The 14,395-nt window shown below is 35.5% G+C and overlaps 1 protein-coding gene across 2 annotated transcripts; it reads left to right on the top strand.

The window, feature by feature from the left end:
* The first annotated feature begins 244 nt into the window (after positions 1 to 244).
* LOC135628147 (2-oxoglutarate and iron-dependent oxygenase domain-containing protein CP2-like) lies at positions 245 to 10,923 on the top strand. 2 transcript variants are annotated; one of them, XR_010492784.1, is made up of 10 exons: positions 245 to 862; positions 3,189 to 3,236; positions 5,335 to 5,511; positions 5,594 to 5,744; positions 5,846 to 5,932; positions 8,326 to 8,450; positions 9,274 to 9,392; positions 10,143 to 10,254; positions 10,365 to 10,480; positions 10,573 to 10,923. XR_010492784.1 is itself a non-coding variant. In XM_065134628.1 (9 exons), exons 1-9 carry the CDS (start codon positions 566 to 568, stop codon positions 10,398 to 10,400), a joined length of 1,152 nt encoding a protein of 383 aa, XP_064990700.1. In that variant the 5' UTR covers positions 245 to 565; the 3' UTR covers positions 10,401 to 10,571. The 2 variants fall into 2 exon arrangements, 1 of the variants encoding a protein (XP_064990700.1); XM_065134628.1 differs by lacking the exon at positions 10,573 to 10,923 and having other exon boundaries at positions 10,365 to 10,571.
* The last annotated feature ends 3,472 nt before the right edge of the window (positions 10,924 to 14,395 follow it).

Raw genomic sequence — 14,395 nt, 5'->3', positions numbered from 1 at the left:
CCAATCAACATTGCTCGTGGGTTGAACTCGTGCAATTGGTCATCGCGATTTATAATTATATAATATATATTTTTTGGGTAAATAATGCCCTCGATTTCGTGCATGGAGTGGAAGCGTCATCATGCTTTCGACATGTGCTTAGTGGATTGGCCAATTGGTAAGGGACCCACACGTCTCAGAGTCTACGTGTCTTATCCATGGGGCATCAAAGACGTCTGCTGCTCCTCCCGAAGCAGCGGATCGGGCCTTCCACCTTCCTCTCCCATTAGAAACCCTAATACGCACCGGTGAACGACTACATTCTCCCCTCTCCGATGGCAAGCCCGTAATTATTTGTCGAGGCAGTGGCGTTAATCACCCCCGTCTATATCGTGTGTACGTCAAACGAACACCGCGCGCTCTCTCTCTCTCTCTCTCTCCAACCCCACACCAAACCCTGACTCCCCTTCCCGACGAAACCCTAACCCTAGATTTCTCGTAACCCTAAATTTCATCCGCTGATATGGCCTGCGAGAGCTGATCCCCTCTCTCACCATCGGCCGCCCGAGCCTCCGGCAGCGAAGCGATGTCGCTGGACGGCGCAGTCGAGAGGAGGGAGGGGTCGCCGGCGGGCAACGGGAACGGGCCGGTGATGGCGCCTCCGGCGAGGCCAACGTACGGGGACCGGCGGCTGAGGCTGAATCCGAACACGGAGCACAAGCCGGAGCGATACGACGACGTGCAGTCAGAGTTTGACCCCGCCATCTTCAGCTCCCTGGAGCGGCACCTACCGCCGAGCATGCTCGAGGTGCCGCGCGACGCCAAGGTGCAGTTCATGAAGGAGATCCTCGCTCGGTACTTGCCAGAGGGGGAACGAAACAGGGTGAGCTGCTCTGGTGTTCTTTTTCTTGTCCTTAGCCTTCTTGTTCTTTGCCGTTGAAGTTGGTGTTTCTAGAACTCAGGGTTTCCGTTGTTCGGATTCCAGGGATCTATGATTTCTTCCTCTGGACAAAAAAATCATCTTTTGGGTGAAATAACGGAAATGCCCTTATATGCTTTACTGCGAACGATTTTGGATTCAATTAAGCCACGGCACATTAAAATAGTTGCTCTGTCCTCTGCAGAAATTTTTATGATAGAGCATGGATTTGTTGGGTGTACTTGTAAATATGTTGTTCGATGTCTTTTGCTTGATGACATCATACAGACATGGTAGTAGGATAACTTCGGTGGAGAGCTTTGATGTGAAGGAACCATGCAGCGTGAGGTTGATATGCTTGTATTTATAAATTGGATGATATGAATATGGATATGAATTTTGAGCTGAGATGTTTAAAATGCTTTTAAGTTTATATTGTACATTTATCCACGCTCCAATATCCGACTCAGAATTGTGGTAACATTACTCTTGGTATTCTCGATGTGTTTTAGTTTATGGATTTAGAAGTTTGTGAACAGCTACATGATTTGACCATTCCCAAAAATTATCCTTAATTATCTAATTATTTATGAATTATGATTTATTCTTTGTCATCTAGGATTATTTCAAGAAGTCAACTTTGGTTGTAGAGCGTCATGTTATGCTCTTCCATGCTTATTTTGCATGAAAGAAACCTGAGATATATCAAATCCCTACTTCCTCGATTTATATTTGAGTTTTTCTTATATAAAGCAACTCGGTCCTTGTTTTGCTTGTTTGAAACATCACCAGTTGTGTTGTTGTAGTTGGTACAGAAGTTTAGACAATCTCGTGCCTCTTGTTTTTGCTAGGGCAATAACATAACTATTTAAGAAAGTTGTTTGAAGTATGGAAAACTTCTCTTTTCTTGATTTAGTATTTTAACTTGAGAAAAGAACTTTTGAGGAAAGATTTCAGAGTAGTTGGACTCAGTGATTTCAATAGGCGCTCGAGCGCTTGCCTAAGCGCTCGGGCGAGGCGAGGCGAGGCGAGGCTTAAGCGCCTTGCTTCAAAGAGGCGTCGTCGAGGCGCTTGGCGCTTTGGACGAGCGCCCGGGTTAAACCGGGTGACCGAACCGGTGTTTTATGTCTGGTTCGGTCTTCGGTGCTTTAGTTGTTTCAATCGAACCAACTAAAGCACCGATATCAGCCTCCCAACATCCCTCTCGTGACTTCCCCAACCTTAACCCTACTCACGATTCTGCTGCTGATATTTCCTCTCTACTGTCGCTGCCTCTCTCCACTGTTGTTGCTTCTCTTCGTTGTCGCTGCTCTATGCTGCCTCTGTCACTGTCGTTGTTTGTCGTTGCCACTATCGTCGCTCCCACTCCTATTGTCGCTGCTTGCTGCTACCGGTGCTGCTTCTCTCAATCAACAGCCTCAATCTTACTCTTACACTGCGCCCCCGCTATCGTTGCTCGCCGTTGTTGTCGCTACTTGCCACTATCGTCGCTCCCGCTCCCACTACCGTTGTCGCTACTCGTCGCTAGTTACTCTTACTCCCTCTACTCAAATCAACTCGATAGTATACTGTTAATAGTATATTAACAGTATACTATTGACTGTATACTAGTAACAATATTTTTTTATTTATTAGATTAATAATATATTATTTTGATTTTAATATTATTAATTTTTATTTATTTGAAATTATTGTTATTATTTTGAATTTTGAGATTTTTTGTTAATGTGATATTGTGATTCTGTAAGATCTTTTTAATTTGATATCATATTTTTATTTAAATAATTATATTTATTAATTATATTATATATTTTTATATTTTAGCGCCTCGTTTCGCTCGGACGAGCGCCTAGCGCTTTTTAAATCACTAGTTGGACCATTAGAAAAGTTTTCTTAAATAGATCTTTTATAAGTTAACTTTCTCTTTTATCTAGTAGATTCCTGGTAAATGAAAATTATGATAGTTGAATTCATAGTTTTTAAATTGCAATTCTTGATTCTAGAATGATTAATTTTTTCCTATTAGTTCATAAAGAAACTTTTCCTGTAAGTTTACAAAATATTATGTTCATTAAATGGCAATACGAAGGAAATTTTCCCATTTATAACAAAATTACTGATGGGAGGGCTTACTATTTATGTGCTTACTGCTTCTTATGTTAATATTGCATTATCTCAAGATGTACATGTTCTACTAGTTCTTTCGTTTTTGTTGTTATTTCTGGTCTTTTGTGGCTTAGGCAAGTGGTCTTTTATTTCAATTAATATAGATGCCTATTCGCTATAACAGGTTCAGAGGCATAAAGAATACAGGCACAAACTAATGTTGGCTTATCAGGTATGCCATTTGAATATCATCCCTGTACTTTTTGTTACTTTAGAATCCAAGTGTTTCCTTGTCTACAAAATTTCTACCAGATTTGGTCCTTGAGTATGAATAATTTAAGAAAATTACAATATCTTGAATAAATTATTTATATAAGTTTTGTCTAATTTGCTCTTTGTATGATTTGGCTGAACATTACTAATTACAATTAGTGGTTGTTTTTTGTCTAGTATTTTAGACAAACTATGTTGTGCAACTTCATTAGCAATTTTTTGTGGTGCTACATGTGATAGTTCTTCTCACTTTTAACAATTAATGATTATGTGTTGAATACTGTAACAAATTTTTATAGATATATCATGTTACCTGTGTGATAATGTATGTAATTTCAATCTATATATTTATGATGATGTTCTTTGTTATGTGCACTGTAGTCAATCTGAGTTCTATTTTGATAAAGATATACTATTGACATTAAGCATAAAGAGAGCAATGGGTTAGTGATGTAGGACAAGTTTGCCAAAAACATAGCCTTTTTTATATAATATTGTAAGGGAAATATAGAGGAAGGAAAAGACGATTATTAGAATGATAATAGGCAAAAAAAATATGCTTGTTCTGACTCGAGGAGAATTCCGGATAAAAGCTTCACACTTCCACATATCCCACACATATGATAGAATTTTAAATCGGAAAAGAAGACATGCGACCTTATACCATTCAAACACACTGTGGAAAAGACGTCAATTCATTTTATCATGCTTTGATACCATTCAAAAAGTTCTTTATAGTCCCTAAGCACAAAAAAAAGCAAAAAAGTACAGAAATAAGAAAAATATTGCAATTACATCAAAATAAGTAGATCAAGAGCTTTTTCCTTTTTCGAAGAAGAGAATGTTCCAAATTTGATTTGAAAAAGAGTATTCGCTTTTGAAGATATGGCAGTCTTTCATCTGTGTATAATCTTCAATAAAGAACAAACTTTCTCATGGGTTGAAATCTTCAATCAGATTCAAGGCTTATCTCCTTCCTTCTCATTTACAATCTTTAATCAAACATATTATTGTCTCCTTTTGTTTGTTTCCTTTTTGTCTTCTTTGATATTCTTGGTAGCTAACATTGTCATTTGGCAACTTCCTAAATTTGTAAAAGACACCCTAAACTAGTAAAAAAATTTCAAGAAAAAGAAAAAAACACAGATGGTCCCACATCATCATGCAAAGAAGACTTTTGCAATATTCCTAATATTATGATAGACTTGGACATCTAATTTGTCGAATCGTGAGTCTGTCTTGGACATGAACTTAGGTACAACTAATTTCTTTTTTAGTAAGCAACGCTTATTAGGATTTATAATCTTGCCAATGATACCAGGTGAAAGAAAATTTATATCAGTTAATTTCGAAGGGTGAAAGTGGTGCTCTTCACATGTATCTTGTCTTGTATTTCCTTTGTTTTTCAATATTCCTACTTTGATTTATCAAAATATTGTGATGCATTCACGAGGCAATATCTTTGACTGGAAGCCACTATGTGCTGCTTGTCAAGAGCTCCATTCTTTTTATTAGAAGTAGCACTCAACTTACTTCTCATGATTATGGTGAGTCTTGACTCTTGATTCAATGAAATTATGTATAAACTCAGAGGTAGCTAGAATGTATGGGGAGGAAATAAAAATACAGTCTTATAGACTCAAGTTTAACATATTCTTGCAGCATACAGGTAGGAAACATGGTGGAAATTTTTTGATTCGGAGTATAGCAAGATATCCTATGCATTCGCATACATACCTAGGATTTTTTTTTTATCTGCAAAATATACATGGAGTAACTATCCCTAACACAGGTGTTTCTTGATGGATATAAAATAATTTATTCTCTGTTAGAATATTACTACGATATGTTTCATTGGGGCCATATGATTGATCCTTTGGGATAATATTCTTTTAGCCGTTTGTTTAGCATTCTTTTAACTGTTTACACTTTTTTAATCTCGTTCTACAAATTTTACTTTAACTGTGATAATTTCTTAACTGCTCACATATTTGGAATGCTGGCCTCCTATAAATTATGATGTTATTTATGTGCCTTTTTATTGTTTTCTTGGACAGCCTTTACATAAGGAACTCTACAATCTGCATCCATCAGCTTTCTTTGTGCCATCATTTCTTAAAGCGGTCATTGACAACCCAGAGGAGAGCTTTAGAAATATATTATCTGAACCCTCACCTGGAATTTATACATTTGCTATGCTTCAGCCAAGTTTCTGTGAGCTGCTATTAGATGAGGTATTACAAATTCGTGTACTGCCCTTCAACACATAACAAGTTATTTTGTTTTGCACTTATTCATATTTTGATGATTTCTTAGGTAGAAAATTTTGAAAAGTGGGTTAATGCAGTTAAGTTTAAAATAATGAGACCAAATACAATGAATAAGTATGGTGCTGTCCTCGATGATTTTGGCCTGGAAACCATGCTTAATAAGCTTATGGAAGAATTCATATCACCAATAGCTAGAGGTAATAACTTTGCCTCCCTTCTGTGTCTAACATGATATTTCTTGTTAATGTATATTGCTTTTTTATAAATCTTCACCAAGAACTAATTTCTTGTGTTGCAGTATTTTTCCCTGAGGTTGGTGGATCTACTCTGGATTCACATCACGGTTTTGTCGTTGAATATGGGAAGGACAAGGATGTTGAATTAGGCAAGTAATATGTATACTAACAAGAATTAGTCTAACTACTATTTCTGATATTCAGCTAAATTAATTTGATTTTTAGCACATGAAATCATATGGCTGTCCAAATATTTGAATGAATGAATTGTATCAGGTAGAGGTTGATTAATGCCTTGATGCTGGTTGCAACTAACTTTGATATTGTTTGGTCTTCACCTTGTGTATGTGAAGATGTTATTTTATCATGCTTGTTTGTTGGTGCAAATCTTATCACTGGAGGGCTGACTAGATCAATAATATCTGTCAGTCTGTTGGCACAAAATCCCATCTGAAACTATTAGAGAAAGAGGTAGACGAAGAATAATATACTGATAACAAATATAAGAGAGGGAAAAGGTAATAACAAGGGTAATTGGTCATTCCCATATTTGAAAATAATAAGTACTGACCAGTTTTCTGCAGCTGAAAATTCCCTTATAGGTAAATGTGAATATGTTCTTGTGTCACCATAACTAGGGTACTTCTCTAAAGGAAAATGGGACATTGATCCAATTCCTGTTTATTCCAGACTCATCTTCTATTCTAAATGAATTTGAACTGAATCAAGACTAATTAACAAAACCTTGGACTATTTATATGTGGACAAGTGAGTCAAGAGAATTATATAATTCCTTCACATATGATAATCAAATCTGGGTACATCCTTTCCTCTTTGGATTTCTTAGTCGGCTCTAAAATTATTCTAAAAGTTAATTTTAAGTAAAAAGGGCAATAAGAAAAGTATATAAAACTATCTCTACATCGCCCAGCCGTAGATCTATATGTTATTTCTTGTAACTGTACCTACCTGCATCACTTTTGGGACCTTGATGACACTTCTCATTACAGGGATCTAATTTTTGTATCATGGAAGTGTTCTGGAAACATGTTAATTCTGCATGTCATGTGGACATTCATCTTAGCCAGTCATACTGCAACATTGGTGGCACCGTTGTAGCATCGCGAAAACTTAGTTTCCTTTTGATATTCCTCTTACATCGTTCCTAGTATTGAAAGGAGAGGGGCTGGTAGGTTAATTTCTTTCGGTATAAAATTAATCCCCAAATTTTAAATTGTTCTTAAAATTTTGAAGCAATGTAAAAGAATGATATGACTAAAACCTAAAAAAGCAAAAAAAATTGTTCTATTTGGGTTAGGAAATCTACAGATGTGGTCTCCAGATAAGGCTGAAAACTTTCTTCGTAGCAAGCATCAGATTGGATGCATTTCTCTTTCTGAAGATCCCTTACCGTGACAAATAACAAAGACCATGGATCTTATGACTTTGTGCCTGTGCAACTTGTTGAAGTATCAGTGCCTAGCTATGCCAGTTGGTTGTTGGTATGATACACATGCTGAGCTTTGTTTCTTTGTGCCGTTCATCTGTAATGCATGCTTGCTATGTCATGCGGTATCCATCAACACCTCATTCCATCCAAGTGCTACTCAGGATGTTGCCAAAAGAGTTTTGGGCAATGCTGCTGGTACAGGCACTTCTTGCTTCATTAATTACGTAAGGTGAGACTCTTCCAATTCATTCCTTAAAAACCACCCTATTGACACCATCTCATATAAGCTCATCTTGACTTTTAAATTATTTTAGTTTTAAATCTTCAGTCCAATTTTTGAAGGCAACAATGCTTCTACCTGTTTTGTATCTTGAGCAAATGGTAGACGATTAAGCTACATTAAGCAGCCACGGAAAATCCTATGTTCTTTTTAGTTGTATAGAAATGGTTTCAGCTGGAGACCACAAGCAAATGGTCAAGCTAGTGAATTTTGTGCCTCATTCGGATGTGTGTGTTCTAGAGAACCATTCGTTCCATTATTTTGGGGAGTTCATATATTTTTCTTGGTCCATTCTTTTCTCCCATGTATATACTTTAATTTTTTTCATCTTAATACATCAGGCAATTTCCTGTGAGTTCTTTGAGTAATGTCATGCATATGCTTCTGACTTGTGACTGCTCTGCAAATCACCTGTGGCTAGATGTCACTTTACTAGAAGATGCTTTCTTTTTTTTTTTTCTTTACAGGAAGTGAACTTTGTATTTTAATGTATTCTGATTTATTCTCTTTTCTGTTCCCTAAACTTCACCACTCGTTCTCTTGCTTAGCTTTAACTTCTAGCCCATGACAATGTGGAAATGGTAGATACACATATATCAACATGTAAAAACCTCCTATGTTGCATCTTGACATGTTATTCTTATAGCTACTCATGTTTATTGTAGAACATAGCATTGTCTGTTCATCACATTCTTGGGTGGTCTTAGTTTTCTAGATATTGTTTTTTATCTTTGATATCTATTTCCACAGAATTAAATTGAAGCAATTCTTTTATACATCTTATTTAAGTCATTGTAGTTCCTGTGATGCAGGTTTCCATGTGGATGATTCAGAAGTTACTTTAAATGTGTGTTTGGGGAAAGATTTTTCTGGGGGTGAATTGTTCTTTCGGGGTGTTCGATGTGATAAACATGTGAACACGGAGACACAACCAGAGGTTCGTTATGTCTCATGAGAAGTATTAGCCAGAACAGCTGTATAGATAAACTTAAAGTCTTATTTGTTTGTTCTATGTTGACCTGGAATCTGTAACGGATATGACGTATTAGGCTTGTAGAACTTAGCCAAGTGTCTTTGGAATTATTTCTTCAATTACAAGATTCATTGCTTTATAAGTTACTATATAAAATGGTTCACCTGTCAAACATTTTATATTAGCATTAATTTCGTTAGGGTGTTTTGAAATGCTGACTTTCATGTATTGGCTACTTTTTAAAATAATTTGTAATTTTACATACTTACTAATACTAGAGCCACACTAAAATTTAATGAGACCTGCAAAATGGTACAGAAACTAGTGATTGTACTGATATAATCCAGTAGTGTTAACGTTATTGTCAATAAGGCATAATGAGATTGCTATTAAACTGATATTAACTTTCATCATTTGGTTTCATGACAACCCATACCATGTATTGGTCTTGTGTGGTTTGTGATGGATGTCATGCTAGGAAAATGTCGGCATATTGCAAATCTTGCCAGCAACACATGATGAATTGTAACAAACTCATATGCCATCCGTTGCCTTACGGTATATTATCTCTTTTTGCTCTATAAATAAATAAATATGAAGCTATTCGATACCCATTAGTCTCATAGAGTTGATCTTATCAGTTGTCTTTATTATGCCTCCTTTTAGTATATATTTCTGTTATAGTTGCCTGAAATAGTGATTTTTTTGTTTTTGTTCATTGACTAGTGCGAACAAGCTGCCTAAACTCTTCCTTGCCTGATGAGGCTAACAATTTCTCGAATGGCAGGAAATTTTAGATTATTCTCATGTCCCTGGTCAAGCTGTACTTCATCGTGGCCGTCATCGGCATGGTGCTCGCCCCACAACTTCTGGACACAGGATCAATATGCTTTTGTGGTGTAGAAGGTACCTTTATGTTTTTGTTCTATAGATGCATAATGTTTTGATGGCAAGATTTCCTTTCAAGAGCATGAATACAATATTTATTGCTTGTAATTTGAGGCATTGAGTTGACTGGGTATTGTTTACCATGTATGTAACCATTCTTTAGTTTGGTACTCACTTCGTGATCATCCATCTCATGCCTGTTATTTAATCAGTAGATAGCTTGATGCTTCTGTTTTTGTGTTTACTATTCACTGCAAACATGATGTTTTTCATCTGCCACAATCGTCATAATGTTCAACATTCACTGTTGAGCGTGACAAAAAGATGTGATGATAGAGTAAGGAGATGCTATAGAATTCTAGATTAATCCCAAACTCTGTGCTCTTTTCAAGTATAGTCCTTATGTTTGCATTATCCAAAAATGGACACATGGTTGTTACATAAGGCACTGAGGCCACAGTTGGGCACATAACCATCTTCAAAACTATGGATAAATAAGTTTGGGTTCTTTTTGTATGAGATACAATATTTATTTGTCTTAATAATATCTTTGTATAATGTGATTAATATTAATTTTCATAATAGTTTATCGTGATCTTAATGAATTTCTCAATGTTTCGTACCATATCATGCAGTCCATACTTTGAACAACTTTCTGTTCCACGATGATGATATTTTATGCCAAACTCTCTTTTGTTTCTCCTGTGCTAATTCTCTTGGTTATATGTACTTTGTGCAACAAGTGATCTTGTGTGATCTGGTCTACAGTTCAGTCTTTAGAGAGATGAAGAAATATCAAAAGGATTTCTCTAGCTGGTGCGGTGAGTGTCAGCGCGAGAAGAAAGAACGGCAGCGTCAGTCGCTTGCTGCCACCAAGATGGTAGGACTCACATTTTTGAAGATATTGAATTTCTAAATGTTAAATTGATCGAATGAGTTTATGATGCCTTGGTCTTGAGTAATAATCATCATGATTGCTTCTTTTGACAGGCATTTCTTAAGGGCTGTGGAGGATCAAATATATAAGGTGCTTTTGTTTGTATCCAAAATTGGGTGGTTGTAAAGTAGCGTGCTTGTCACCCAGATTGACCTTTGATTTGTCTAAGGTGGTTATCTTGTTTCTTTAGATTGTTGTAATCACTGAGGATATTTGTATATGCCACAGTTTATCTATATGAATGTCTTATATTGCTCGCAGGAATCTGACCATACCGGTAGCTTCAGCTTTGTTTGTTGAATTGGACCAGCCTTCTTTAAGTTATAGCCGTCGGTAGGTAGCATTTTTTGGAAAATAATCCATTTTATGCCACAAAAACAATGTTGGAAATTTCTATGGTCTCACTGATCGGTTGGACTATGTTCCTATTGTAACTGTTATTAGTGGCTCATACATTGTGGGAAGGAATTCCAGGTATAATGCCTGAGAAATTCCGTCAAAAGATTTCTGTGAATTGGAGAAATGCTAGCAAGACTTAGTGGGTAAATTTTTGTAGTCCTTTGAACATGCCACCTCTGCATTTTTAATGCCTTGCTCAGCAAATTTCATTTATGATTCATTGTACATATGTAGTATTGCTCTTCTAATTCTCATCTTTTCCGGCAGCTACTTCAATGCGGACACACATGAGGTAAATGAAGATGACTCTTTTTCCTGCAACCGTGCATTCATATTCTTTTCATGCTTAATTTGCAAAATTCTCTAAGACATTAGCTGTTGTTGGAAAAAAAAAGTATGTTGGTTGATTGCATCAGTTCCGAAATGTTTCTGGGTTGATATGGGTTCTCACAGACTTGAGGCAGTGGGTCCTGTACTCCGAATACATTAGTAGGTTTATTCTGTCAGCTTAAATACTGGTGTCCTACAGATGGAAATGGCAGGAAATGTTGGAGCCAAATGCTAAATGCTTGTTTGTTGGTATTATCAATTGTATGTTGTTATGGTGAAAGGTTTCCATCTGTTTGATTTATTGAAAAATAACAGCACTGAAATGTCATGGATGGCCTTGTGCAAGAACATCTAGCCAGTCGTTTCGGAAAGCACTTTCCGGTTTTCTTGTTTTCTTTCTTGGTAATGAGACTGCTGTGCATTGTTCTGATTGAAGTTTCAACAGTGGGTGCTGAATTTTGAGTTTTGAGGAGTCTTAAGAACTGCAATGTTCTCTTAGATAAATTATAATGCGGCACACCTCACCCCGGGAGAGGGAAAGAGATCATTGTTTCAGCATGACTGCCTTCTCTTTGTTCTGCATATCTTTTCCCATTCTTGTTCCTTGTGATTTTTGTTTTTCTAATAGAAGAGGTATTGGTATTTTAGTTGCAGAAACCTATCAAACCATAGAATTTTATCGAAATAGAAGTGTTTGTGTTTCTGCATCTCTTTATCAAAGTCATAGAATTTTACTCTTCAAGTTAATTTTGAGTGTTAGATCTAAATATAGCTTCTTTTAGCTACTGGTAGTGCTAAATGTGTTATCGAAAGTTCATCGAAGAATAGTGAAAGCTTTAAGTTAATCTGGCTAATTTCTACGACATTAGATGTGTCAATCTTCGACCTGATCAAATGGCTATACTACCACAAGAAAATGGTAGACTTTGTAGACCCCACTATGAAAACATGTTGACTTTCACGAGGAGTCTATGTTGATGACATAACACTGGTTGGAATAACGTCTCACAGCGTCAACTCGTCAACACGGAAACTAATGTAGCAAGAAAATGACGGAGACAGAGTGAGTCCAAAAACTGAGCCTTCGAAAGCTTCTCTTGCAGTCATCTTTCGTTGAATCATGCTCTTATGGTCTGACAATTGTTTTATGGTCGCCATTGGGAACACATTTAATTATATAATCAAATATATATATATATATATATATATATATATATATATATATATATATATATATATATATATATATATATATATATATATATATTAAGAGTCTAATATATATTTTAAATATAAAATAATATTTGATAAATTAAAAAAAATTATATTTGATTTGAATGATGTATTAATATTTTAATATTTTATAGGATGTTAATATAATTTTTAAAAATTTTAAAATACCTTATGATATTATTTAAAATCATAAGATTGTCACTATATAATTGAATCTCTAAAGCTCATTTTTATCATCTATTCTTTTGATTTTTATCATTGTCCTTTCTCTCACAAGTTTGAAATTTTACTTATTTATTTCAAAAGTTATTTTTATTCATTTATATGATTAATTTTTTTATTTATTATATATAGAGACCATATAATTTTTTGTAAGATTACATGCATTTTATTTATTTATTTATTCACTTATTAATTAAATTATATATATATATATATTATTTTTTGAATAAATATATAAAATATTAGAATGATAAATTTGTCACATAATATTCAATGAACCTTTGAAAAACAATTTTACCAAACGATACCTACGTCAATATACATTTAAAATATAATCTTCATCTATTATTTATCAAACACTCAAAATATTACACTCTTTTCTCAAATGCATATTAAAAAATAATACAATTGTGTTCCCAAACATAGCATTAACATGATAGATTGTGTCATCAAAAATACAATTGTGTTCCCAAACATAGCATTAATATGATAGATTGTGTCATCATGCTAAGTAAAGGAAATGGATATTGATTTATCTATTAGTCGAAGTGTCGAATAAATTATTTTATTAATAAATAAATAAAAATATCAAATAAATTCTTATTAAAATAAATAAATAAATAACCCTCTCAGTATTGCTGTGTTACAATCAGCCTCCTTAGATCCTACTTGCTAGAAAATTGTACATTATATACATCTCCTTCTAAGTGCGAATTTTGATATAATGATAAGATTATTCTCGCAAATTGTACATTATATACATCTCCTTCTGAGTGCGAATTTTGATATAATGATAAGATTTTTCCTTTCTTATCCAAAGACTAGAATTTGAATATTGAAAATAATCTTTGTATATTTAAAAATAAAATTATAGATATTAACCTCTCTGGATTTGAAGAACCTCGTGTTTCATTGGACACAACTCTTTTAGACAAAAAATATAAAGCATATGATTGTTCATCTTAACCACTAGAATATCTCATGGGGGGCTTTGTTCTTATATTGATGATAGAAAATAATTCATTCACACCCATTTACGGTGGCATCAGCTCTTATGTTGCATCTTTACATTAAGATCAAGACCGCAAAACAATTATTGTCACCAGATTAATCAGATCTACAACATGTATTGCTTGATATCTCCATCAAATCAAGAGTTCCCAATACGTTCATCAGGTGACTCTTTTTTCTCTATAGGGCATTGCAGAAACTGTATGATCGCTGATCTATCATAGGCAAGTTTATGTGTGCGTGTAAGCAAGCATGCAGAAGATAACCACAAATATGTTCTGCTCAAGCATACATACATATGCATGAAGTGGGTTCAAAGTTTATTCTTCGGAATGATGCCGACGAGATAAGCATGCAAGTGCTGCAGATGCTTTTGCAAGAACGAAGAATCTCTTTGCAGACAAACCGAGTAACAGGAACACCATAAATTTGCTCTCCTTTAGATCGAAAACAACAAGCGACAAGTATCAAAGTGCAGCAGAGCGGATCTTGCCTGCAGACGGACGGTCACAAGGTAATCGGAGACAGCAAGGGGCTGAAGGTGATGACAGAAGCATAGAGAGCACAAAGGAGTGAGATGCAGCAGCCCACGCATGTCACCATCTGTGCTCTCTATCTTCTGTCAACAGCTACCACCATCACCTGCCTCCTTTTGCTCCTCCCATGAACCCGTAACCGACAGAAGCTACACAGATGGGCGAGGAGAGACCTGATGCCGAAGCCACATGTGTGCCTGAGCGGTGAAGGTGGAACTTGAAAGACCAACAAGAACCACGGCCAGCCTCCTACTTATAGATGGTCAGAGAGAGAAAGAGAGAACAAGGGGGTCTCTTAGGTTACAGCCTGAGTGCATGATGAACAGATGAGGTAAGATAAGATATTCTAAACT

Source organism: Musa acuminata, chromosome BXJ3-1 (genome assembly GCF_036884655.1).
Source record: "Musa acuminata AAA Group cultivar baxijiao chromosome BXJ3-1, Cavendish_Baxijiao_AAA, whole genome shotgun sequence".
Classification (NCBI taxonomy): Eukaryota; Viridiplantae; Streptophyta; class Magnoliopsida; order Zingiberales; family Musaceae; genus Musa; species Musa acuminata.
Note: the sequence above shows the minus strand (reverse complement) of the source record. Positions and strands in the feature narration are given on the sequence as shown.

What these genes read in the sequence shown, in the direction of transcription:
- LOC135628147 (XM_065134628.1), top strand. Translation starts at nt 566, where the DNA reads ATGTCGCTGGACGGCGCAGTCGAGAGGAGGGAGGGGTCGCCGGCGGGC. An exon ending in CAGAGGGGGAACGAAACAGG is followed by an intron (nt 863 to 3,188) that starts GTGAGCTGCTCT and finishes TCGCTATAACAG; the next exon opens with GTTCAGAGGCATAAAGAATA. An exon ending in AACTAATGTTGGCTTATCAG is followed by an intron (nt 3,237 to 5,334) that starts GTATGCCATTTG and finishes TTTCTTGGACAG; the next exon opens with CCTTTACATAAGGAACTCTA.